Source organism: Sorex fumeus, unplaced genomic scaffold (assembly GCF_029834395.1).
Source record: "Sorex fumeus unplaced genomic scaffold, SorFum_2.1 ptg000036l, whole genome shotgun sequence".
Lineage (NCBI taxonomy): Eukaryota > Metazoa > Chordata > Mammalia > Eulipotyphla > Soricidae > Sorex > Sorex fumeus.
Genome location: NW_026606093.1, coordinates 15,010,656 through 15,038,424, shown reverse-complemented (window position 1 = coordinate 15,038,424; position 27,769 = coordinate 15,010,656). Strand labels below are relative to the sequence as shown.

The following is a 27,769-nucleotide window of genomic DNA, read 5'->3' as shown; positions in this document are numbered from 1 at the left end:
TCCCATCCTGAGTCAGTCCTCCAAGCATCCTCTACTTGGTGGTTCCTTCTCTATCTGAACTGCCTTTTCCCTCAGCATGTGAGGCTGGCTTCTAACCATGGAGCAATCCTCCTGGTTCTTACCTCTACTATCCTTGGGTGTTAGTCTCCCATTATGTTACTTTATGTTCCACAAATGAGTTCAGTCCTTCTATGTCTGTCCCTCTCTTTCTGACTCATTTCACTTAGCATGATACTCTCCATGTCAATCCATTTATATGCATATTTCATGACTTCATCTTTTCTGACAGCTGCATAGTATTCTATTGTGTATATGTACCAGGGTTTTTTTAACCAGTCATCTGTTCTCAGGCACTCAGGTTTTTTCCAGATTCCAGAATTTCCAGATTCTGGCTATTGTAAACAGTGCTGCAATAAACATACAAGTGCAGATATCAAAAAATTTAAATGTATACTTTGTCTGAAAACACAATTTCTAAATCACTCAGTGTTTGAACCCAGATATACCAACCCCAAAACCTTAATTTTGAATTAAAATATGCCATTGTCAAATAATTAATATCCAGTCCTTCTGTTTCCACAAAAGGCAAGTGAGCATGTGGAAAACAATGTTAGCCAAACCTAAAAACTCTTTTCCTTTGTCCAACTTCTTGACCTTTGTTTTTTTTTTTTTAATTTTTATTAGTGAGACACCATGAGGTAGAGTTGTAGACTTAAAATTTTGTGCTTGGGTTTCAATTATACAATGATCAAATACCCATCCCTCCACCAGTGCCCATTTTCCACCACCACGGATCCCAGTATCCCTCCCACCCCCCACCCCCACTTCCACTCTGCCTCTGTGGCAGGGCATTCCCTTTTGTTCTCGCTCTCCTATTGGATGTTGTGGTTTGCAAAAGAGGCAATGAGTGGCAATCATGTTTGTTGACCTTTCTTTTGTGGCATTTCTGGTTCTACTAATTGTTTAAAGAATGTAGAAAACCTTCTCAAATGTCAGTAAATTCTTAATAATTATATATTTTTAATAAAGTGACCCCAGACTTTACCAACTGTTGAGTACAGATTAATGACATCTTCAAAGCTGCCAGTTTTAAGAAAGGACTCCTAAGTAATTTTAAAAGTCACTAAAAATGTGTCTCAGGTCCCCCACCCTAGAGCCCCTGCTGTCAAGGACTGCTGTTACTCCTCTTTGCCATGGAGTGGTGGACTCGGGTCATAGATTATGGTCCAGTAGAAACTCCCATAAATATTCCAAGTCAATGATGCTTGAACTTTCAGTTTCTTTCAGTTTCACGAAAGTATTTCTTTTAATGCACAGATCCCTCCACAGGAAATCGATATATATCATCTAGAATAAGACCTATAATGGTGAGGAGGGTATATGAATCAGATACCCTCTGAACTCTTCTTCCTTCATAATGGGATGCTGTCTTAAGAGCATTTCATTCTTGAATAACTGTTCAGCTGACACTGACCTACTGGTTCTGTCATATCAGCTCTAGATGTGCAGACAAGTTTCAGCCCCATCAGTGGACATTTCTTGTGCTAAGGCTGCAATATCTGTTAAATCAACATTTGGGCCTAGAGAAGTATTTTCTCACTGAAACCATTATAATAGGAGATGAGCAAAGTAGTTATGAAATTAACCAGCACCTGCTGACTTTAAGAGACCAAACCCTAAATATAATTCCAGTCTCATTTCCTGAAAGATTTGGGATGATTACTTATATAATGACACCCTTTATTGTTCCCCTGATAATTTGGGGAAATTTGTACACATACAGGTTCTCAATGAGAATTAATGAAATAGAATAAGAATGATAGCTTCTGCCAAATAAGAATGATAGCTTGTGCTAGCCATCTATGGCTAGCACACAAAGGGGTTCAACAAAAGTTTCCTTCCCTTCTAGAAAATTTTCCTAAAAAGGAAACAAACTTTGGTGTTTCTTTAGTGACATCCTTTCCAGTTCTAATATCTTCTGGTGCTACTTGCCTCAAATATGAACAATGGAATTTACATATTAAAGTTTCTCAAGCTTTTAGACACTATCTTCAAAACTTCTCATATCCTCATCTAGAAAGCAGCACCCAAATCTATGTATAGTGGCAAATTAAGTAAGTAAAATAAAGTAAAGGCCCGCCCGTTGTTCATCGATTTGCTCGAGCGGGCCCAGTAACGTCTCCATTGGAGACTTTGTTCTTACTGTGTTTGGCATATAGAATACGTCATGGGGAGCTTGCCAGGCTCTGCCGTGTGGGCGAGATACTCTCGGCAGCTTGCCGGGCTCTCCGAGAGGGGTGGAGGAATCGAACTCGGGTCGGCCATGTTGGCTGCGTGCAAGGCAAACGCCCTACCTGCTGTGCTATCGCTCCAGCCCAGTGGCAAATTATTACAGTTTATTCTAATGAATGTAAGAAAGTTGGGTGCTTATATTTTCCCACAATCTCCTCACATTCACAAATTTGTTAAAATAAAGGAACATTTTTATGCTTAAATTACCATGTCTGCTAAACATTTACTGAGGCAAATGCTATATCGTGGGCTTTACAAAATGAGTGCTGTCGTCTAGGAAAAAAAATTACAAAAAAAACAACCAAAATCCCCTCTGTCTTTGAAAATCTTTAAAGTTGGTAGGACTACTAAGATGGTAGTTGTATTATTTATATATATATATTTAATTCTCAGAATGCCATTGACATCCTGGGCTTCAGCTCCGAGGAGAAAGTTGGGATCTATAAGCTCACAGGGGCTGTGATGCATTATGGGAACATGAAGTTCAAGCAGAAGCAGCGTGAGGAGCAGGCAGAGCCAGATGGCACTGAAGGTAACTGTATCTGGGGAGGGAACTGGTAAATTAATCTCCACTTTATTGGAATGTGGATTCAACAACCTGAGATGAAATTTTTGTTCATCTGATAAACTGTTATAAAGAAACTGAATAAAGGGATTGGAGAGATAGTACAGGATAAAGGTTATTGTCTTGAACACTGGTCATCTACTCCTATTCAATCTCCAGCTCTGCAAATGATCCTCCTGAGCACCAACAAGAGTTCCTCATGAGTACAGAACCATAGTAACCCTGAGTGCTACCAGGTGTGATCCAACTACAAAGTACCAAATTGTATAAACAGATATTGGGTTGTCAAAAACTCATTCTATATAGATTGTGGTAATTTATTCACCTGACCTATGAGTCTTGTAATAACAAATATTTAAAGAAAAATAAAAGTACTGGAACGATAGCATAGTGGTAGGGCGTTTGCCTTGCACGCGGCTGGCCGGGCCGGCCAGAGTTCGATTCCTCCGCCCCTCTCGGAGAGCCCAGCAAAAGTATTATTTAAATTAATAAATAACCAACCATCAGCTACTCTCTTATACCTCACCATTATAAATTTGTTAAGAGACTGGTTAATTCCCTAATGTTTCTGCCTTTTGATAACATTACCCATACTTTATGAAGCAGTATGTTCTGACCCCTAAATGACAAGAACATAGACCCATGAATTAAAGTCAGTAATTGTGACTACCATTATCACTGTTCATAAAGATTTGTTTTATTTAAACCTCAAAGGTTTATTCCAGATAATCTCTCTTCGTTTTCATAATTTTTTTCATAACAACTGAAATTTCTCTACTTCAGTTAATTCAAAAGTATGGTATGGTATGATTCAAAAGTATGGTATGATGACAGTGCCGACCCAGGGGTAATCATTCCTGGAGGGCAGTATTTCCCTACCTTCTTGAGGAGCTCAAAACAAGTCACCAGTTATGTCCAGAAGTCAAGTGAATTCCCAATGAAATTAACAGCATTCAATAACTTTTTTTTTACCATATCCAAAAATGGTCAGAGGTAGTGTGCATCTCTTAGCTATTAGCATAATCTCTTGTATAAATTAGGAAACTCTTAACAGGATTGTGGGCAGATGCACCACAAGCACCTTCGTCAAAATAATTTTATACTTTTGTACAATTTTTTGTATTTTTAAATAGCCAACCTTACTGTAAAATATAATCAGAATATAAAAAGAGTGCATACTACTATGATAAAAGTATTAACAATTGTGTTTACGAAAAGTTGGTTTCTTGTTTCATCACTGGGGAAACAAAATTAAACTGTTAATCATTCTTTCCTCTTTCACTGTTAAATCATCTTAGAGGCAATTAGTTACACAGAGGAAATATTTGTATTTTGGTAAAAAAAATGTTTGGTCAGAAATTGCCAACCACAACTAAATTAGTAACAAAGATGTTACTAATTGTCCAAATAGTGCCCCTTCTAATTATACATTTTTATTGTATTATTGGAATCCAATATTAATATAGAGCTACACTTTTCTACACTAATTTAGTTTAGTAAATTTTATTTAGTTTTCATATGATAAAATTTCATGGGTATGAATGAACTTCTCTACACGTGTGTAGAGTTCCCTCCACCTGCCACCTAAGTTTCAGTGCTATCCCATCATCCATTTATCGCCCACTCCTTTCCTCTGATAATCACCAGTTAATTTAATTTTGCTGGGGTATTTTTGCCAGTTTTTATTTTTACTTTAGCTATGTTTTGTCCGAAAGTGTCTGATTCTATCATTTTCTTAATGGAAAAGTCATGTTTCATATTTCATTGAGCACACACCATATATTCTTCATCCAGTCATCTGTTGATAGATAAGCATAAGCAGGTTGATTCCATGTTTTGGCTATTTTAAATAATATGTAACATAATGATATTATGAACATGGGGTAAAACTATCTTTTTTATTGATGTTTTCATATTCCTCACACAAATGACTATAAATCATATCCCTGGAAAACATTTCTGTATTTTTAAATTTTTTTTAAATATTTTTAAATTTTTATTTTTTTATTGAATCACAGTGAGATGCACAGTTACAAAGTTGTTCGTGTTCGGGCTTCATTTATATAATGTTCCAATACCTGTCCTTTCACCAGTGTACATTTCCCATCACCAATGTCCCCAGTTTCCCTCCCATCCACCCACCTCCTCTATAGCAGGCACCTTACTGTTCCCTCTGTATCTCTCTGTCTGTCTCTCTCTCTTTTCCTGTCTCTCCTTTTGGGCAATAAGGTTTACAATACAAGTACTGAAAGGCTATCATGTATATCTTTCTATCTACTTATCCAGAGTATAATTTTTTACTATTATTTTCATACTGTTCCCTCCTCTATCCTAACAGCCCTTCCCCCAGCCACACGCGCGCACACACACACACACACACACACACACACACACACACTTGTGGCAAACTTTTAACCATTGATCAGACCTTTGCCACACATTTGTGGCAAACTTTTAACCATTGATCAGACTCCCCAATTGAGTACAGTTGTTGTTATTTCTTTTTGTAGGTTTTTTTTTCTTTCTTCACATTCTTGACAACACTTATTTCTAATCTTGTTTCTAATTTTTTTCCAATTGTTTCTAATCTTGTTTCCAATATTTTAAGGATGTTTTAATCTTTTTAAGATGTTAAGATATTTCTGATCTTTTTAAATCTTTAATCTTTTCTAATCTTTTTAAGATTTAATATTTTCAGGAGTGTGACAACTCACTAATTTTCATTTTCCTAATGGTACAACTATTATTTTTTGCTTGGTTTTGCTGTTGATTTTTTTTGGGGGGTGGCACCCTGGTAGTGCTCAAGAGGTTTGTTCCCTGATGTTCAGAGGTCTGTGCAGTGCCTATGATTGAACCCAGGAGTCATCTATCTGGCCACTATGTATTTTTAATGCAACTTAAATATCAGTAGGTCAAATATATCTGTTTAGAAAGATAGCATCTAGAAGTGACATAGAAACTTCTTGAAGACCTAAGAAACTGGACCATGGAACTGAGGTGTCATTGAACAAGTTCAAGATTAGTACATAAAGTAGAACATAAAACTTCCAATAGAATTTTAGAGAACATTTCTAAGATGCAGGTCCTGTGTGAAAAGTTTAAAAGATTATATTTTTGTAAGATACTATTTCTGTTTTCTCCTCAGTGGCTGATAAAGCTGGATATTTGATGGGTCTAAATTCTGCAGAAATGTTGAAAGGTCTATGCTGTCCAAGGGTGAAGGTTGGGAATGAATATGTAACTAAAGGACAAAATGTACAGCAGGTATGGAGACACTCCTAATTCGGCTGACACTTCTTTCTATTATAAACATAATCTTATTGTTATTTCAGTTTCAGCTATCAGAAATACATATGAATGGGCTTCAGAATTAAGGGAGAACTCTGTCTCAAAATTAACTCAATGAATGAAAATCAAGGAATATTTAATGGGCACTATAAAGATCTGGAGTTAGCAGTAGAAGAGTCCTTTGGAACCAGTCAGACTCTCTACTGCTTCTTCTCTGGGGCTCATGGGCTGTCTTTCTCCTCATTTGTGCCCTCATACTGCACTCAAAGCTTCTTCCCTCTCTCTCTCTCCCTCTTTCTCGCTCTCTCTCTATATATACATATATGTGTGTATTTGCATATGTACACACACGGTAACATCCTCATCCTAAAACAAGTAACTTCTATTCCAAATTGTTAAGCCAACTTGAACAGAATGTCTACCTCTGGTTCAATGAGGCAGTGGTAGAGTCATGAATTGTATGGTTATCACAGAAAAGACTACACAATGGCAAAACCTCAAGATATATTTAATAGTAAGTTGGTTATATAAAGTTGTCAATCTCCAACTGCTTTTGACATTTGAGATGTAAACTTCATTTGTTTCCATGTAAAACAACCATAAAAACATCTATTTGAGAGCTTAATGGATGATATTTCTCCAAGGTGACCAACTCTGTGGGTGCTCTGGCCAAAGCCATATATGAGAAGATGTTCCTGTGGATGGTCACCCGCATCAACCAGCAACTGGACACCAAGCAGCCCAGGCAGTACTTCATCGGGGTCCTGGACATCGCAGGCTTTGAGATCTTTGATGTGAGTAATCTTAAAATACCCTTATACTTTTTCTTTAGTTAACTGAATCTCTATAGAATTCTTTTTAACGTGTTTTTATATAAACACCATGGTTTACAAAGCTATTTATAGTACAGTTATTACCAGCATCAACTATTCCAACACCAATCCCACCACCAGATTGGACCATATTCCAATGTTCCCACCCATCCCCCACCCTTACACCCTTAGCAAGCACTAAATAATTTATTTTATATTTCTTGTTACAACTAAATGACCAGTGGAGTTATCAAAAAAAAACTACAGTAAAAGAAAATTTGCGAAAATTATTATATCTCACCATGGGTTCATTATGTCCTTTCCTGAGGGTTTACTAAGCTGTTAGTGGTTAGTTGAGCTTTCTGTTTCATTGTTTGTGCTTGTTGTTTGACTTTTGTGCTACTTTCCCTTCTAATTTGGTGGTAAGTCAGTATTGTTGAATATGGAACATGGCAGGTCTCATGGTCCAAAAACTCTAGATCTGTAGAACTGACCTTAAAAGTTTACATGACAATGACTGTGGCATGTGGGTGTGGATTCCAGGGCTTCTAGAAGTACAGGGAGTGAGGGGAGACTGCCCACCTCGACTCCGAGAATATCCCAGAGTTCTCAGCCTCAAAACAGATGTACCTGGAATTTTCAATGGCTTGATGTCTCTACAAAGATTAGTCAAGACGCGGTGGAACTGAGCCATTGGCATGGCAACAGCTGTAGGATGTGGGTGCGGGTGCCAGGCTTCAACAGGGCAGGAAGCCAGTCTGTCCCCTCACCAGGGGTGCCCCAGAGTTTTCAACCAGAAACTAATATTCCTATAAATTTTAGCAGTTTTGCTTGCATTTCTTCTGAAATTCAGTCATGAATCTGTAAAGCTGAGTCAATGCATGAGTTTACATGTCAGCAGCTGTCTGAATCCCTACAGAGTTCTTAAAACACTTTGGTATTTGAAACATTCAGTTCAACAGCCTGGAGCAGCTGTGCATCAACTTTACCAACGAGAAACTGCAACAGTTTTTCAACCACCACATGTTCGTGCTGGAGCAGGAGGAGTACAAGAAGGAAGGCATCGAGTGGGAGTTCATTGACTTTGGCATGGACCTGGCTGCCTGCATTGAGCTCATTGAGAAGGTAGAGAAAAGCTTTTCTCCAAAATGAGCTCCTCCTCAGTTGGGACTATCTCCTATTTGTTATAATGTTTATTTCCAACAGTAGAAAAGCAGGGTTGTGTCTTTCACCCTACCACCCAAAGCTGTGAGCCTTCAAATAACTGAATTCCCTTGTGATACATAGAAAATATTTAGATAACATCCTATGCTCTGATATCTAAGTATAAAATGGGTGTTTAAGATCCAGTATCATTGTATAGTTAATTGAAACCCCAGAATTGTCAGCATTTATACATAGCTACAAAGGCAAGAACAAAGAGGCAGTGGGTTTCTTGAAAAACGTTAATATGGAAACAGCAGATAACAGTAACTTTTTGGGGAAGGTGGGCTAAATTCAGTGATACTCAAGGCCTACTGCTGCCTCTGTCCTGGAAACCTTGGACAACCATATATCATACCAGGGGTAGAACCTGGGTGAACTGTATGTAAGGTTAGCACCCTACCTGCTATACTGTTGTTCTGACCCCAACAGTAACTTTTAAAAAGGAATTTCCATGGCATTCTGAGTACCAATCATGTTGAAATAAATACAATTTTCTGAAGTTATTGTTCAGAAACCCATATATTGTTAAAAATGTTCATATTACTTTATAGTCACATGAAAATTTCACGATCACGACCACCCTGTTGTTCGTCGATTGCCTCGAGCAGGTGCCAGTAACGTCTTCTTCGTCCTAGCCCTGAGATTTTTTTTTTAAAAGTGCCATATTCAAGGCTTTTTCAGGGTTAGGAGAATGAGACCCATCATTGTTACTGGTATTTGGCATATTGGGTATACCACGGGGAGTTTGCCAGACTCTGCCGTGTGGGCATGTTACATTTGGTAGCCTGCCAGTTTGACCAAATTAGGAATGAGATGATAAGAGGCCGCGCGCTTCCGGGAGCTGAGTGTGATAATCTCTGGATCCTGGCCGTTGTTGGAGTTACACGGCAGTTGGTGGGTGTAACTGTCTAGTTACTGGCAGGTCCAGTCCCAAACTGTGCAGGCTTGGAGATCTCAGCCCCGGGTCCCACACACCTGGGTTCCTCTGTCAGTTCTTTTATGCGTGAGGCTCATCCAAGTGTGTGGAGAGTGGTCTCAGCATGGCCTTGGCTGGGCCTCGGTGGTGTTCAGCTGTTGGGCCCTGGTGGAGACAGTCAGGCATAGGGTAGGAGACTCTGCCTTGTTCTCTCCCAGGAGCTGAGTGTGATGATCTCTGGATCCTGGCCGTTGTTGGAGTTACACGGCAGTTGGTGGGTGTAACTGTCTAGTTACTGGCAGGTCCAGTCCCAAACTGTGCAGGCTTGGAGATCTCAGCCCCGGGTCCCACACACCTGGGTTCCTCTGTCAGTTCTTTTATGCGTGAGGCTCATCCAAGTGTGTGGAGAGTGGTCTCAGCATGGCCTTGGCTGGGCCTCGGTGAAAATTTATGTTATATAAATCTAAGATAACGGGGAGCTACCATTACATATTCATATGTTCATTCCAGGTTATTTTGTAAAACAAATATTAAACATAAAATAGGGCTGGAGCTATAGCACAGCGTTAGGGTGTTTGCCTTGCACGCAGCCAACATGGCCGACCCGAGTTCGATTCCTCTGCCCCTCTCAGAGACCCTGGCAAGCTACTGAGAGTATCTCGCCCGCACGGCAGGGCCTGGCAAGCTCCCCGTGACATATTCAATATGCCAAACATAGTAACTTGAAGTCTCATGATGGAGACGTTACTGGGCCCGCTCGAGCAAATCGATGAACAACGGGAGAATAGTTATAGTGATAGTGACAAGCATAAAATATATGTCTAGTACTAGTCTGTCACTATACCAATCAGTCCAAGAACCTTTCCCTCACAGTTCTTATATTTCAGTGTTTCTAGTATGACTGTAATGGCTCCAGAAAGGTTGTAATACAGTGGTGTCATTGAAACTTACTATTAAATGCTGAAGCTAAATATGTACTACTTCCAGCCAATGGGCATCTTCTCCATCCTGGAAGAGGAGTGCATGTTCCCCAAGGCCACGGACACGTCCTTTAAGAACAAGCTGTATGACCAGCACCTGGGAAAGTCCAACAACTTCCAGAAGCCCAAGGTTGTTAAGGGCAAGGCTGAGGCCCACTTTTCTCTGGTGCACTATGCTGGCACAGTGGACTACAATATTACTGGCTGGCTGGACAAGAACAAGGACCCCTTGAATGAAACTGTTGTTGGGTTGTACCAGAAATCTTCACTGAAGCTTCTGTCCTTCCTTTTTTCCAACTATGCTGGTGCAGAAGCAGGTAAAGTCCACCTGTCTATCATGAAAGGCTTATGTAATTAATGACAATCCCAAACTGCTCATGAAAAGCATTATAATCAAGCATGTGCTTCAGCTTGAGACTGATTGATTTTCTTGTCTTTGATCTTCATTTTGAAGTGAATATTCATTTCATTCTCTTTATATTTCTCTTCATTAAAAAACTGACTTCTGGGGCTGGAGCGATAGCACAGTGGGTAGGGCGTTTGCTTTGCACGCAGCCAACATGGCTGACACAGGTTCGATTCCCAGCATCCCATATGGTCCCCTGAGCACCGCCAGGGGTAATTCCTGAGTGCAGAACAAGGAGTAACCCCTGTGCTTCTCTGTATGTGACTCAAAAAGCAAAAAAAAAAAAAAAAAAAACTGACTTCTGGGACTTCTAGGCCAGAGACATAGTACAAGGGTTAAGGTGACTGACTCCCTTGCAGCAACCTCAGTTGATCCCTGGCACCCTGGACACAGATAGAAGTGACTCCATTAGAATGGAAACAGAAGGAAGCTTAAATGACTGCAAGATTTGACCCCAACCCCCCCACCCCCGCCAAATACTACTATAGAAGGAGGCATAACCTTTCAGTGCACACTATTATTTTCTAATTTATATATGATGAATTTTCCACAAAATTCACCCTTAAACATTTTAGTTCTTTTCAGAGCTGCATTACTATCACCACTATCAAACTGGAGAACATTCTCAGCACTCCTACACAGTGTCAGTTCTTCCTATTTCCCCTTCACAGTCCCTGGCAGTTAAGAATCTATGTTCTACCTTTATGATCATCCCTATTCTGAACATTTTATATAAGTAGAATCAGTTGTGCTATTTATATTTCAGATCTATTAAGTAATTATATATACTATGATTTATGCCTGGGCTGGAGCCATAGCACAGCGGTAGGGCGTTTGCCTTACAAGCAGCCAACATGGCCGACCCGAGTTCCATTCCTCCGCCCCTCTCGGAGAGCCCGGCAAGCTACCGAGAGTATCTTGCCGCACGGCAGAGCCTGGCAAGCTACCCGTGATGTATTCGATATGCCAACACAGTAACAACAAGTCTCATGATGGAGACGTTACTGGGCCCGGTCAAGCAAATTGATGAACAACGGGAGGACCGTGACCATGATGTTTTATGCCTGATTTCTCTTATTAGCATACCATTTTCCAGGTTTCTCCATATTGTAGTATTTATAGAAGAGCAGTTTATAGTTTATAGAAGAGTAATAGTTGTAGTTTATCACGACGATCACGACCATCCTGTTGTTCATCGATTGCCTCGAGCAGGCCCCAGTAACGTCTCCTTCATTCTAGCCCTGAGATAAAAGCTCATTCAGGGTTAGGAGAATGAGACCCATCATTGTTACTGGTATTTGGCATATTGGGTACGCCACGGGGAGTTTGCCAGACTCTGCCATGTGGGCAGTTTACATTCAGTAACCTGTAGTTTATAGTTGTAGTTTATAGAAGAGTAATATTCCATTGTATAAATTTGACACACTTTGTCCCTCTTGTCATTATTTAATGACATTTTGGCTGTTTTCACTTTACATATGCTTATAGATCTATTTATATAGTGAATAATACTGCTATGCAGATTTCTTTACAGGTTTCTGTGTGGACAGATGTCACCAGTTTCCAGCAAGGAAATTGCTGACTTTATGGTGACTCAATGTTTAATTTTTGAGGAACTTTCCAACTATTTTCAAAATATTATCCTGTACCATGGGCTGGAGCAATAGCACAGTGGGTAGGGCATTTTCCTTGCATGCAGCTGACATGGACATGGCCAACCTGTGTTCGATTCCTCCACCCCTCTTGGAGAGCCCAGCAAGCTACTGAGAGTATCTCTCCCGCATGGCAAAGCCTGGCAACCCGTGACGTAATTGATATGCCAAACACAGTAACAACAAGTCTCACAATGTTACTGGGCCTGCTTGAGCAAATTGATGAACAATGGGAGGACAGTGACAATGATCCTGAACCACATACATATTTTGAATAATTGTCAAAATAATACTTAAATATTATAGAGTTTTAAGTAATAAAAATAATCAAATTAATATTTTATTTGAAAAATTATGTACCATAATATATGTATGATTTTTTAAAGATTACTTGGTATACTCTGAGAAATAGAATATTTTAATGGATACAAGTCTAAAATTGAATGGTGATCATCATCTTTGAATCTAATTATGGTGTCTCTGCATAACTTCCTTTAGCCATACAAAGATTAAATATAAGACCCTAGGTCTGGTGAAGTAGGTTTCCTGCTTTTCCATCACTACTTGTACACAAACTAATAATAGATACTGGGAATGAGGAAAGTGAAGAGAGAGGACCGTGGTGGGTGGTGAATAAGACATAACAATTACATCCCCAAAGACTGAATCTTTTTCACATATCAGACATTGAGTTATGGAGAAAAAAATGAAAAAGACCAAAATTAAGCTTTTCTTTTAGCAAGAAAAATTTTTTTACTGTGCACTAGTTTGGGGAGACACATTATGTTACTTCCTCACAGGGAGATGAATTAGGACTCAACATAGAAGGAGGCAGACTCATGACAAAAGAAACATTCAGTCATCGAGAAGTCAATATTATCAGTATTCATGTTTGATTTCTCAAGAGAAAATTACTCTTTTATTATCAAAAGTCTAAGTTTTACTCACAGTTAGATATCACCTGTATCCAACCCTTCCCATTCTGCTTATAATAAATTTGCTACCAAATCTGAGTAGCATGGAAGCAAGTTAAACAAACAAAACTTCAGTAAAAGTAAATGACAACTACTTTCAGGCCCTGGAGGTACAATTTAGAAGGCATTTAACTAGGAAATTGTAACCCTAGATACACCTCGTGCAATGTATCTGGGAAGGTAAATTGGTAAAACTACTGTCAAAAACATTATAAAGTTTCCTCAAAAAAATTTAAAATAAGACTACTCTATGTTCAGGAAAGTTCTTTTCTAGAACTATATATAAAGAAAATGAAAGAGGCATGTTGAATAAGTACTGTTATTTCTATATTGATAACAGTATTATTTGCAAGAGCCAATAAAAATACTGGTATCCATCAACAAATGATTGATGGAAGGTAGGCAGATTATGGCATATATAGAGATATATCTATATATTAGACTTTATTCAGTCCTAAAAAAGAAAAATATTTTGCCATTTGTGATATGGTGGATATCATTAAGGACATCACACTAAATGAAACAAGTCAAAGAAAAGAAGATTAAACCTATTTTATCTCACTAAAAGTGGAATCTAGACCACAGCCCTTACTGATTCAGAAATCTGATTGAGGGTTGCCAGAGGTGGAAGATGGGTGGGAGGTGGGGGAAATGATAAATGTAACAAAACTTACAAACTTTCTAATTACAAGGTAAGTCTCTGGGATATAAAGTACTGCAAGATGATTTTACAGTTAATAATAATATCATTTGATGGGTATTTGTTAGACTTATAGGGACCATTTCACAACATATACATATATCAGATCATTTAAATTGTATAGATTAAGTTTATAAAAAGTTGTACATTATATTCAATAAAAATTGAGGGAGAGAGGGAGATAACCCACTTCTGTGTCGCTGGCCAATCTGACACTCCCTGTGTCTCTGTCTCTAGGTGACTCCGGGGGAAGCAAAAAGAGTGGGAAGAAGAAGGGCTCCTCTTTCCAGACGATGTCGGCTGTGTTCAGGGTTTGTGTTTTGCAGTTTCCACCTTTCCCTCTGCCCAGTATAGTGTCATTTGTTAAAGAAAATGTGCTTTTCTGGTTTGTGTCTCAGGAAAATTTAAGCAAACTGATGACCAATTTGAGGAGCACTCACCCTCACTTTGTACGATGTCTGATTCCTAATGAGACCAAGACTCCTGGTAAGAATTCCTCAGAACTGGAATCTATAACACTGAAAATCTATAACATCATCTCTGTGTGTGTACAGGCACATATGTGGTACTGAGAAAAGTGTTGCTCTGTCTTTTCAAGGTAATCTACAAAACATGATTGTAAGATTTAGCAAGTAAGAACCCCAGATACCCACTTAACTTTGAAGTTCAGATAAACAAAAATTCTTACTGCAACTATAGTCCATAAAGTATGAGAAATATGCATAATAAAAATTATTCCAGGGTGAAGGACTTAGCTCAATAGTAGATTACTTTCTTTTCATGTGTGGCATCTCCAATGAAAAACAGAAAGGAAGGATAGAAGTGCGAGGGATGGAGGAGAAAGGAAGGGGAGGGAGTGGTTGGGAGGGGAGGGGATGAAAGGGGAAGGGAGGGAAAAGAGAAAATTCTGCTTCATGTATTTTGGGGCAGAATAAGAGGTCAGGCATTTACTTTGCATTTAATATCTTTAGCTGACCCTGGTTCAATACATGACACATACAAGGTGTCGGTCACTCCTGAGTACAGAGGCAGGAAGTGACCCTGAGCAATGTGGGGTGCAGTCCAACTTCCAATATTTTAATTTAAAAATTATTCACTGTTTATCTGTATATAAATGCTCAAATTTAGCTTGGAATTCTCCATTTTATCTGCCCCTTCTTCATGAGATTATATCCAAAATAGTTTATATATAATTTCTCTGTATAGAAACATTGTTTTTACTTTCATAATATGTGTTGGAGAGAGTTTTAAAAAAAACAGCTCATTTTCTTTTTTTAAAATTTTTATTAGTTAAACACTATGAGGTACAGTTGTAGACTTACAAATTTTTGTGCTTGGGTTTCAGTTATTCAATGATTGAGTACCCATCCCTCCACCAGTGCCCACTCTCCACCTCCAGTGCTCCCAGTATCCCTCCCCCCATCCCCCCATCCCACCCCACCCCTGTGGCAGGGCATTTTCTTTTGTTCTCTCTCTCCTTTTGGTTGCTGTGGTTTGCAAAAGAGGCATTGAGTGGCAATCATGTTCAGTCTATAGTCTACTTTTAGCACCCATCTCTCATTATGGGAGGATCCTCCCAACACCCTTTACTTGGTGCTCCCTTCTCTATCTGAGCTGCCTTTTCCCCTACCATGTGCAGCTGGCCTCCAAGCCTTGGAGTGAAACTCCTGGTACTTATCTCAGCTATTCTTGGTGTTAGTCTCCTATTTTGTTACTTCATATTCCCCAGATGAATGCAATATTTCTATGTCTGTCCCTCTCTTTCTGACTCATTTCACTTAGCATGATACTTTCCATGTTGTACCACTTGTATGTAAATTTCATGACTTCATCTTTTCTAACAGCTGCATATTATTCCGTTGTGTAGATGTACTGATGTTTCATCTGTTCTCGGGCATGCAGGTTTTTTCCCAGATTTTGGCGATTGTGAATAGTGCAGCAATGAACATAGAGATGTCATTTCAACTGTACTTTTTTGCCTCTCTGGGATATATTCCCAGGAGTGATATTGCTGAGTTAAATGGGAGCTCAATTTCTAACTTTTTGAGAATCGTCCATACTGTCTTCTCAAAGGGCTGAACCAGTCGGCATTGCCACCAGCAGTGAAGGAGGGTCCGTTTCTCGCCACATCCATGCCAACACCGGTTGCTTTTGTTCTTTTGGATGTGGACCAGTCTCTGTGGTGTGAGATGATATCTCATTGTTTTTTTTTTTGATCTGCATCTCCCTGATGATTACTGATGTAGAGCATTTTCTCATGTGCCTTTTAGCCATTCAGATTTCTTCTTTGGGAAAGTTTCTGTTCATTTCATCACCCCTTTTTTGATGGGGTTAGATGTTTTCTTCTTGTGGAGTTCAACCAGTGCTTTTTATATCCTTGATATCAACTCCTTATCAGATGGGTATTGGGTAAATATCCTTTCCCATTCTGTAGATTGTTTTTGTATTCTGGTCACTGTATTTTTTGAGGTGCAGAAGCTTCTTAATTTAAGATAGTTCCATTTGTTTATCTTTGTTTCCACTTGATTGGTTGGAGTGTCGTCTTTGAAGATACCATTAGCCTCAATATCATGGAGGGTTTTGCCGACCTTGTATTCAGTGTACCTTATGGATTTTGGCCTGATGTTGAGATCTTGAATCCATTTTGATCTGACTTTTGTGCATGGTGTTAGGTCGAGGTCTAAGCCCATTTTTTTGCACGTGGTTGTCCAGTTATGCCAGCACCATTTGTTGAAGAGACTTTCCTTGTTCCACTTCACATTTCTTGCTCCGTTATCAAAAATTAGATGTTCATACATTTGGGGTTGTGTGTACAGATATTCCACCCTGTTCCATGGTCTGCGGCCCTGGCTTTGTTCCAGTACCATGCTGTTTTAATTATTACCACGTAGTAGTAGAGTTTGAGGTTGGGGAGGGTAATGCCTCCCACATCTTTTTCCCAAGAATTGTTTTAGCTATTCGTGGGCATTTATTGTTCCATATGAATTTCAGGAGTGCTTCATCGATTTCTTTGAACAATTTCATGGGTATCCTTATAGGGATCGCGTTGAATCCATGTAATGCTTTCGGGAGTATTGCCATTTTGACTATGTTGATTCTTCCTATCCATGAGCAGGGGATATGCTTCTATTTCCTTGTGTCCTCTTTTATTTCATGGAGTAGCGTTTTGTAGTTTTCATTGTAGAGGTCCTTTACCTCTTTAGTTAGGCTGATTCCAAGGTATTTGATTTTCTGAGGCACAATTGTGAACAGGATTATGTTTTTCATGTCTCTTTCCTCTCTCTCATTATTTACGTATAGGAAGGCCATGGATTTTTGGGCATTGATTTTATAGCCTGCGACTTTACTGTACAAGTCTATTGTTTCGAGGAGTTTCTTGGTAGAGGATTTAGGATTCTCGAGATATACTATCATATCATCTGTGAATAGTGAGAGTTCTATTTCTTCCTTTTCTATCTGGATGCCTTTAATGTCTTTTTCTTGCCTAATCCCTATTGCAAGTACTTCCAGTACTATGTTAAACAGAAGTGGTGATAGTGGGAATCCTTGTCTTGTCCCTGATCTTAGAGGAAAGTCCCTTGGTTTTTCCTCATTGAGGATAATGCTTGCCATGGCTTTGTCGTAGATGGCTTTGACTATCTTAAGGAAAGTTCCTTCAAAACCCATTTTGGTGGGAGTTTTCATCATAAACGGGTGCTGGATCTTGTCGAAAGCTTTCTCTGTGTCTACTGATATGTCACTGTCACTGTCCTCCTGTTGTTCATCAATTTGCTTGAGCAGGCCCAGTAACACTGTGAGACTTGTTACTGTGTTTGGCATATCGAATACGCCATGGGTAGCTTACCAGGCTTTGCCATGCAGGCAAGATACTCTCGGTAGCTTGCCGGGCTCTCTGAGAGAGGCAGAGGAATCAAACTCGGGTCGGTCATGTTGGCTGTGTGCAAGGCAAACCCCCTACCCGCTGTGCTATCACTCCAGCCCACTGATATGATCATATGGTTTTTCTCTTTACTTTTGTTGATATGATGGATTATGTTGATTGATTTCTGAATGTTAAACCATCCTTGTATCCCTGGGATGAATCCTACTTGGTCGTGGTATATGATCTTTTTGATGAGTTGCTGGATTCTATTTGCTAATATTTTGTTGAGGATCTTCACATCTGTGTTCATCAGGGATATTAGCCTATAGTTTTCTTTGTTGGTGGTGTCTTTGTTTGCTTTTGGTATTAGGGAGATATGTGCCTCATAGAAGCTGTTTGGGAGAGTTCCTGTTTTTTCAATTTCCTAGAAAAGCTTGAGGATAACTGGCAAAAGGTCTTCTTTAAATGTTTGGAAGAATTCACTAGTGAATCCTTCTGGGCCTGGGCTTTTGTTTTGGGGAAGAATTTTGATTGCCACTTCAATTTCCTTGATATGAATGGATCTATTCAGGTATCCCAAGTCTTCCTGGTTCAATCTTGGGAGATTATAGGAATCCAGGAATTTATCCATTTCTTCTAGGTTCTCTTGTTTTGTGGCATACAGACTCTCAAACTAGTCTCTGATGATCTTTTGAATTTCATTGGTTTCTGTTGTTGGTGTTCCTTTTTTCATTTCTGATTTGGTTTATTAGGGTTCTCTCTCTCTCTCTCTTTCTTTATGAGTCTTGCTCATGGAAAACACCTTATTTTCAATAAGGAATGTTGCTTGGAGTTCCAGAGGCTGCTCTAAACAATAGAAGCCTTGTCTATAACAGTTCAGTACTAATGCCCAGTTGGGGAGGGTGTTGTTTCATGGGTCTATGGGATTACACCCAACCAAAGGAAGGTCTGTGCTCCATCCTATTGGGGTATCAGGGCCTTTAACAAGTTTCTTAATGGGCTCTGTTGCTTCTTTCCCCTTTAAGTGAAAAGCTACTAAATCTGACAAATCATCCTAGGCATTTCATCACTATCACTATCACTATCACCCCGTTGTTCTTCAATTCGCTAGAGCAGGCCCAATAATGTCTCCATTCATCTCCGTCACATGCAAGTGTAGCCTGATGACATATCTGGGGGCTCCTTCAGGGTCAGGGGAATGAGGACCATTCATTGTTACTGTTTTTGATATATCTAATATGCCACGGGTAGCTTGTCAGGCTCTGCCATGCGGGCGGGATGCCTCAGTATCTTGCCAGGCTCTCCGAGATGGATGGAGGCTTTTGGGGCAGCCTCTTTACAGCCTCTTTACAGGTGTTCTTAGTCAGGCATATAGGCGGGTATGATACTCTCAGTAGCTTGCTGGGTTCTCTGAGAGTGAGAACTAGAGAATAAGAGGTCGTGTGGCCGCGACTTCCAGGAACTTGGTTTTATAGTCTCTGGATGGCCATTGATGGGGTCACACAGCAGTTGGTGGGTGTAACTGTCTAGTTACTGGAAGGTGGGGGAGCTGGGTGGAGGAGGCCCAGTCCCGAACCAAGCAGGCGTGGAGATCTCAGCCCCGGTCCCGCACACCTGGGTTCCTCTGCCAGTTCCTCATCCTAGCGTGTGGAGAGTGGTCTTCACATGGCTTTGTCTGGGTCCCGGAGGTCTTCAGCTGTCAGGGCTCAGCTTGGGGCAGAGAGGGAAACTCAACTCGCCCTTCTCCAAGGGGCCCCCGTGAGGACAGACAGGCGCGGGCATTTCATAAGAAACAAAAAAGCACCAAAAACTGTTTTCTAAATCTATAGTGTATGCAGTTCCTTTATTATAATCTCTACTGTCTCTATTGCTTACAATAGTTCTGTGCAAGGTAAATATAATATATCTTTTTAGTACAGATGATACTGAATAACTATATATAAAGAGATTCAGGGCTGTGCAATAAAATTAGCCTATACCGTCACCCAATTCTACATTAAGAAATATTCTTAAAATAAAACTATATGTTGGGGTCATTTTTCACAAAAAGAAGAGAAAACTGACTACAAGATAGCTCAGTAGACAATTTATCCTATCCAAAGCACATCTATAACTTAATTAGAAGTGCTTCTGTTGCCATTGTACAAGTAAACAGAAGAATTTTATGTTTGAAGAAAGCAACTTTAGGCCTCTTAGTACTGTTCAGAAGACCATAAGCCTAATACTTTAGCTTTCTGCCTCATTTTTTCTCATTTATATATGAAAACTAAATGTTATTTACTTAATTGGTACTTATATTTACTCACTTAGTAAATATTAACTCATTTCAGATAACTTAGAGAATTGTAGAGAATTAAATGAGCAAATACATGTCAAGGATTTGAAGCATGGTGAAGTACATTGTGAACACTTAATAAATGGTGGCTGGAACCAAGCTTTTCCACTGACATCTGCATGTTTGGACCATCTCTGGTCCTGGACCAATAACTAAATCTAGGGAAAATTCAGTAACATGTCCTTGGACTTTCCTTTTTCAGGTGTGATGGATCACTACTTGGTGATGCACCAACTGCGCTGCAACGGGGTCCTGGAGGGAATTCGAATTTGCAGGAAAGGATTTCCCAGCCGAATTCTCTATGCTGACTTCAAACAGAGGTAGGTCAACCTGTCTTGTTTCTCCTCCCTTTTAAAAAGTTTGTTTTATTACCTGAGATAATACTGTTTATAATGGTTTCTCATGCACATAATTCCAACACCACATCCATTAACCAGTGTACCCAATTCCCTCACCCAAAGTCTCTGACATACAGCCCTTTCAAATGCAACTCCTTACCAGCTCGATTGTTTGGATTAGCACTCTCATCATGTTGCCGTTGGCACTTTATTTCTACCTTACTGTGCATATTTAAGTTTCACATATGAGAGAGATCATTCTGTACCTATCCCTTTCTTTCTGCCTGACTTCTCTTAGCATAACATCCTCTAGTTCCATCTAAGTTTTTACAAACTGCATGATTTCATCCTTTCTTAGAAATGACAGTATTCGACAGTGTATATATAACACAACTTCCTGATCCAATAATCCATAGTTGATTTTAGGGGTTGTCACCATATCTTGGCTATTATACTATGTGTGGAAAGGGAGACAAGTTTGCAATAACCTTGTCTGTCCCCTTCTGAGAGCCTCTTTTATATTCCTGAAGTCACTTCTTTAACTGTTTGATGAACACAATGCCTCTTAAGATTTCCATGGGCTTCAAAAAACAATCCTAAAGATCAATGAAACCAATAGCTGGTTCTTTGAGAAAATAAACAAGATTGATAAACCCATAGCAAGACTCACAAAGAAAGAGACAGAATAAACAGAATCAGAAATGAAAAGGCAGACATCACACCAGAAACTGCAGAAATTCAAAGGATCCTCAGAGATTACTTTGAGAATCTTTATGCCACGAAACAAGAAAACCTCAAAGAAATGGATAAATTCCTGGATTCCTATAGCCTCCTGAGGCTGAACCAAGAAGACCTGGAGTACCTGAACAGACCTATCACCATCAAGGAAATTGAAACGGTAATAAAAATTCTCCCGCAAAACAAAAGTCCTGATGATTTAATGATGTAGAGCATTTTCTCATGTGTCTTTTAGTCATTCAGATTTCTTCTTTGAGAAAGTTTCTGTTCATTTTGTGGCCCCTATTTTTTGATGGGGTTGGTTGTTTTCTTCTAGTGGAGTTCAACAAGTACTTATTTTTAAAAAAGTCCTGACCCAGATGGATTCACTAGTGAATTTTTCCAAAAGTTTAAAGAGGACTTATCCCCAACCTTTTTCAAGATTTTCCAGGAAATTGAAGAATAAGGAACACTTCCAAACAGTTTCTTTGAAGCAAAATATCACTATGATACCAAAAGCAGACAGAAATACCACAAAGAAAGAGAATTACGGCCGATATCCCTGATGAATAGACTCAAAGATCCTCAACAAAATCCTAGCAAACATAATCCAAAAATTCATCAAAAATATCATACATCATGACCAAGTAGGATTAATCCCAAGGATGCAAGGGTGGTTTAACATTCACAAGCCAATCAATATAATCCATTTTATCAATAAAAGAAAAGATAAAAACATGATCATATCAATAGACGTAGAGAAAGCATTTGACGAGATCCAACACCCGTTTTTGATGAAAACTCTCAGCAAATTGGGCATTGAAAGAGCTTTCCTTAATATAGTCAAAGCCATCTAACACAAGTCCATAGGCAAGCATCATTCTTAATGGGGAGAAACTAAAAGCCTTCCCTCTAAGATCAGGGACAAGACCAAGTTGCCCACTCTTGCCACTCCTATTTATTATAGTACTGGAAGTTCTTGCCATAGAAGTTAGCCAAAAAAACATATATCAAGGACATGCACATAGGAAAGGAAGAGGTCAAACTATCACTCTTTGCAAACGATATGATACTATACTTGAAAAATCTTAAAGACTCTACAAAAAAGCTCCTAGAAACAATAAGTTTGTATAGTAAACTGACAGGCTACAAAATCAACACCCCAAAGTCCATGGCTTTCCCGTATACAAATAACAAAAGAGAAGAAGGAGATATTTTAAAATAAACAATCCCATTCACAATAGTGCCTAATAAAATCAAGTACCTTGGAATCAGCTTAACTAAAGAGGTGAAGGGCATATACAAAGAAAATTACAAACTACTTCAAGAAATAAAAGAGGACACTAGGAAATAGGGACACATTTCCTGCTCTTGTATTGGGAGAATTGACATCATCAAAATGGCAATACTCCCCAAAGCACTACACAGATTTAATGTGTTCTCTATAAGGATAGCCATGACATTCTTCAAAGAAATAGAAAAAACACTCCTGAAATTCATATGGAACAATAAACACCCACGTATAGCTAAAGCAATTCTTGGGGAAAAGATGATAGGTGGCATCACCTTCCCCAACTTCAAACTATACTACAAAGCAGTAGTAATTAAAATAGCATGGTACTGGACTAGATATAGACACACAGACTAATGGAACAGAGTCACAGACTCTCAAATATATGATAACTTAATCTTTGATAAAAGAGCAAGAAAGGTGAAGTAGAACAAGGAAAGCCTCTTCAACAAGTGGTGCTGGGAAAACTGTCCAACTACCTGCAAAATAAAAGTGAATTCTGACCTCTGTCTAATGCCAGGCACAAAAGTTAGATCAAAGTCGATTAAAGACCTCAATATCAGACCTGAATCCATAAAGTACATCGAGGGGAATGTAGGCTGAACCCTCCATGACATTGAAGCTAAAAGCATGTTTAAGACTGAAACATCTCTGACCAAGAGGAAACAAACATAAACAAATAGATCTACATTAAACTAAGAAGTTTCTGCTCCTCAAAAGAAACAGTGACAAAAATACAGGGAGAGCCCACAGAATGGGAAAGAATATTTACCTAATACCCATCTGATAAGGGGTTTAATACCTAGGATATATGACACTAGTAGAATTATAAAAGAAAAAACCTCCAACCCCATCAAAAAATGGGAAGAAGAAATGAAGAGAAGCTTTCTCAAAAAAGAAATGATAAATGGCCAAAAGGCACATGAAAAAATGCTCTAAATCGTCAATCATCAGGGAGATGCAAATCAAAACAACAATGAGATATCATCTTACACCACAGAGACTGGCATACATCAAAAAGAACAAGAACAACCAGTGCTGGCACAGATGTGCAGAAAAAGTGACACTCTTTCTTTTTTCTTTTTTTTTTTTTTGGTTTGTTTGTCTGCTTTTTGGGTCACACCTGGCAATGCTAAGGGGTTACTCCTGGTTAATGCATTCAGAAAACACTCCTGGCGGTGCTCGGGGGACCATATGGGATGCTGGGAATCAAACCCAGGTCAGCTGCGTGCAAGGCAAACGCCCTACCTGCTGTGCTATTGCTCGTGCCCCAGGGACTCTCTTTCATTGTTGGTGGGAATGCCGACTGGTCCAGTCTCTTTGGAAAACAGTATAGGCATGCCTTACAAAACTAGAAAATGAGTTTCCATATGACCCCACAATACCACTTCTGGGAATATGTCCCAAGAGTGCAAAAAAACATAGTAGAAATGACAACTGCACCTGTATGTTGATTGCAACACTGTTTACAATAGCCAGAATCTGGAAATAACCTGAGTGCCCAAGAACAGATGACTGGTTAAAGAAATTTTGTACATCTACACAATGGAATACTATGCAGCTGCTAGGAAAGATGAAGTCATGAAATTTGCTTATAAGTGGATGGTCATGGAGAATATTATGCTAAGTGAGAAAGAGAGGGAAAGTCATAGAATGACTACACTCATTGTGGAATATAAAATAATATGAGACTAACATCCAAAGACAGTAGAGACAAGGGCCAGGAAGATTGCTCCATGGTTGGAAGCCTGCCTCATGTGTGGGAGAAGGCACCTGGAATAGATGAGGGATCACTAAGTCAATAATGGTTGGAGGGACCGCTTGGGATGGGAGATGTGTGCTAAGGTAGATAAAAGGCCAAGTGTGACAGCCTCTCAGTATCTTTATTGCAAACCATAATGCCCAAAATTAGAGAGAGTATGGGGGAAATGGTCTGCCATAGAGGCAGGGGGAGGGATTGTATGGGTGGGGAGAATACTGGGGACATTGGTGGTGGAAAATGTGCAGTGGTGGAGGGATGGATGTTCTATCATTGTATGATGGAAACTCAAACATGAAAGCTTTGTAACTGTATCTCACGATGATTCAATTTAAAAAAAAAAGATTTTTATGGGCTTGATCTTTTGTTAAGTCTAGTAGGGAGGTATTGGAAGGAGTGAGTACTAGGTCAACCTGAGATGGTTCCAATTCAAATGGCTCTAGCCTGTTTGTGACTCAAGACCAGGGGTTCTCAACATCCACACTATTGACGTTTGATTGTATATATTAGCCTAGCAAGCTACTGAAAGTATCTCACCCACACGGCAAAGCCTGGCAAGCTACCTGTGATGTATTCGATATGCCAAACACAGTAACAACAAAGTTCCACAATGGAGACGTTACAGGGCCCACTCAAGCAAATCGATGAACAACAGGAGGACAGTGCTATTATATAATAAATGGATTTAGCAAATCGTTTAACAATTAACAATCCCTTTATTATATGGTTTGTTCTTTGTGCCCCTGCTATGCTCAGTTTCAAGTAACAGGTCACATTCTCTCAAGATGTGACCATAAAAACTACCTCCAGAAAGGTTACTTGCGGGACACAAGTTGCCCATAGTTGAGACACATTTCTCTGGAGAAACATTGTTCTTCCAGCTATGATCCTACAAATCCAGTTCTTGTTCAGGGTGTAGGAGGAGATAGACACTGCAGAAGCAGTAATATAATTGGCCTGTCAGTCAAGCTGATTTCAAGGCTCTTTTAGTTGAGATAAGAACTGTTTCCTCCCAAACAAAAATTGCAGCCAGTACTCAGGTGGCTAATTGTCATTGTTTCTCTTCCTCCTGCCATAGCTGATTTACCTAGAAAGGATTACTAGATTCTTGCTCTATCGAACCGGTGTTCCTTTCCCACCTAAGCAAGGGACATTTCTAAAGGTTTCAATCCCAGGTCTTTTTGACAAATAGAATATATATCACAAAATGTGTCCCTCAACTACAACCTCATACCCAACCAGCATTGTGTTGGCCAAGTATGTGCAGTGGCTCTTAGGATCCATGTCTTCCCTCAGCCTCCTCCAAAGTATAGTTAGCACCACCTACTCCTGTCCTGGCCTCACATAAGAAAGGAAAAGCATGTGTAATTTGGGAGGCCCAAGTTATCACATAAATTATGGTTCTGTCCTCAAAGAGTTCCAAGAAGAAAGTCATAGGCACCATGCTAAGGAAACAGCACTGAGGAAGATTCTTTCTCCTTGACTACTTCCACATCTGTGCTGGAAGGACTGACTTAGCTGCTTCCCTGCCTTTTCAGGTACCGGATCCTCAACGCTAGTGCCATACCAGAAGGACAATCTATTGATAGCAAAATTGCTTCAGAGAAGCTTCTGACCTCCATTGATGTGGACCAGGAGCAGTACAAGTTTGGCCACACCAAGGTGCATTCTAATACAAATGGACTCCATCCCCATCCCGTGCTTTATGTAAAATAGTGAGAAGAATGTGTCTCTGTCCTGTTTTGGTCAATCTGACCATCCATCACCAATATGACACAAAAGGGATAAAAGTATGTGTAGATACAATAGTTCTATCTCCATGTTGATTTAAGCATCGAGTCCTTACTTGGAAGTTGAGCCTTACAAACAATAGAAGAAAACAGTGAGGGACTCTAGTGTCATGGAAAGGGGAAAGAAAATGGCCTGCACATAGAAGAGAAAAGAGCCAGAGAGAGAGGATAAAAAGAAAAGATCTGAGACAGTGCAGACTTGAAAGGAATAATAATTATAACTCAATTAAAGTGACCACCATTTATCTTCTCTGTGGTAGAGTAAGATAGAAAAAGGAGCATCTGGATCTCTCTTTTTAAAATAAAGATGTTTATTTTATTTATTTATTTTGGGGTTTTGCACCAAACCCAGTGGTGCTCAGGGATTACTCCTGGCTCTGTGCTAAGGAATCACTCCTGGTAGGACTCATGGATGCACTATGGGATGCTGGAGGTCAACCCCAAGTTGTCTGCATGCAAGGCAAGGAGCCTACCTCTGTATTATCAATTCAGCCCCCACATCTATATCTCCCTTAATATACTCTTTGACAATTTTATGGCCTCCTATTTTCTTCTTGTTCTCTGCCACTATCAGTGTATGTGGGCCAGTGGGGTCTTAAAAATACTTGAAATAGGACACATGAGGGGCCATTTCAGATAACAGAGACTCTGAAAAGTAAGTCCTTGGAATAAGGCTACTAGACCTAACCCAGGATTCTGAGTCAAGGATTTGTAGTGAGCAAAAGAAGTCTCCACAGAGGCTGGAGTGATAGCACAGTAGGTAGGGCATTTGCCTTGCATGCAACCAACCCAGGTTCAATTTCCAGCATCCCATAGGGTCCCTTGAGCACTGCCAGGAGTAATTCCTGAGTGCAGAGTCAGGAGTAACTCTTGAGCATCGCCAAGTGTGACCCAAAAAGGGAGAAAAAAAAAAGGCTCCACTGAACAGCGCAGATTGAACCACTTCTGAGGACAAATCAGTACTCATCTCTCCTTTAATGCAGGTTTTTTTTAAAGCTGGACTCCTGGGGCTTTTGGAAGAGATGAGGGATGAGAAGTTGGTGACCCTGATCACAAACACACAAGCAGTATGCAGAGGCTACTTAATGCGCATGGAGTTCAAGAAGATGACAGAGCGGAGGTGACACATTTTCCTCCACCTAAACCTGCCCTCTTATTTAGCAGCTGATAATCACCTTTCTGCTTTTAGTCTCTGAATGCTGGTTTACTCCTTCATCTATTTAACCCACACTTACTCTATGCTGGGGGACTCCATTTGGCCCAGGTGTTGCAGAAATGGCCTCCATAAGCTCATGATGAAGCAGGCATGTGCGTGACTAAATCTTTACAGGCAACAAGCACAATGTCAGTGTTATATTCAGTACGATTCAAGAATTCAAGAAATATTCAGTACTTCCAAGAATTATTCCTCATGTCAAAGGGGATTGGGGTTGGCATGAGCAAGCAGGTTTTGTCTGAATGTAGCTGTGCCTGGCCTAATGTTCTGAGAGGATAACTGACAAGTAAATCACTGTGATTAGGCATGTAGCAAGAAATAGGCAGTGAGGTTCAAAAATACCCCTTTAGAGAACCCAAGTTGATCATCCGTTTGATAGAGATTCATAGAAGGTATGATTTGGAGCTGAGATGTGTGTCTCCGGCAGCTCTAAGGAGTGTGAACCTGAGAGGACAAAGGGGACAAGTCCAGGTAACAGTTGGCAAGGGCCTAAAAGCAGGAGTGCTCAATGGGTTAGAGAGTTGGAGATAGATTGAACAAACATTTAAGAACCCTATTCTTAAAAAATCAGTCACATTAGTGATGACTGGCTATGTTTTATAGTTATAGGGATATGGAAAGAGAGGTAGAGAGACTGAGACTTTGGATGAAGTCCGTTCTCCACAATTTC

At 39.7% G+C, this 27,769-nt stretch overlaps 1 protein-coding gene across 1 annotated transcript in view; it reads left to right on the top strand.

Annotated features, from left to right (window-relative positions):
* LOC130027139 (myosin-13) overlaps positions 1 to 27,769 on the top strand; it is a 95,630-nt gene that overhangs the window by 26,860 nt on the left and 41,001 nt on the right. Inside the window, exons 10-19 of the mRNA XM_056117779.1 lie at positions 2,686 to 2,824; positions 6,003 to 6,121; positions 6,790 to 6,939; positions 7,912 to 8,082; positions 10,067 to 10,376; positions 14,029 to 14,102; positions 14,190 to 14,277; positions 20,191 to 20,308; positions 25,632 to 25,755; positions 26,867 to 27,003. Of these exons, the coding sequence (XP_055973754.1) occupies positions 2,686 to 2,824; positions 6,003 to 6,121; positions 6,790 to 6,939; positions 7,912 to 8,082; positions 10,067 to 10,376; positions 14,029 to 14,102; positions 14,190 to 14,277; positions 20,191 to 20,308; positions 25,632 to 25,755; positions 26,867 to 27,003 (1,430 nt within the window). The remainder of the gene's footprint in view (positions 1 to 2,685; positions 2,825 to 6,002; positions 6,122 to 6,789; positions 6,940 to 7,911; positions 8,083 to 10,066; positions 10,377 to 14,028; positions 14,103 to 14,189; positions 14,278 to 20,190; positions 20,309 to 25,631; positions 25,756 to 26,866; positions 27,004 to 27,769) is intronic.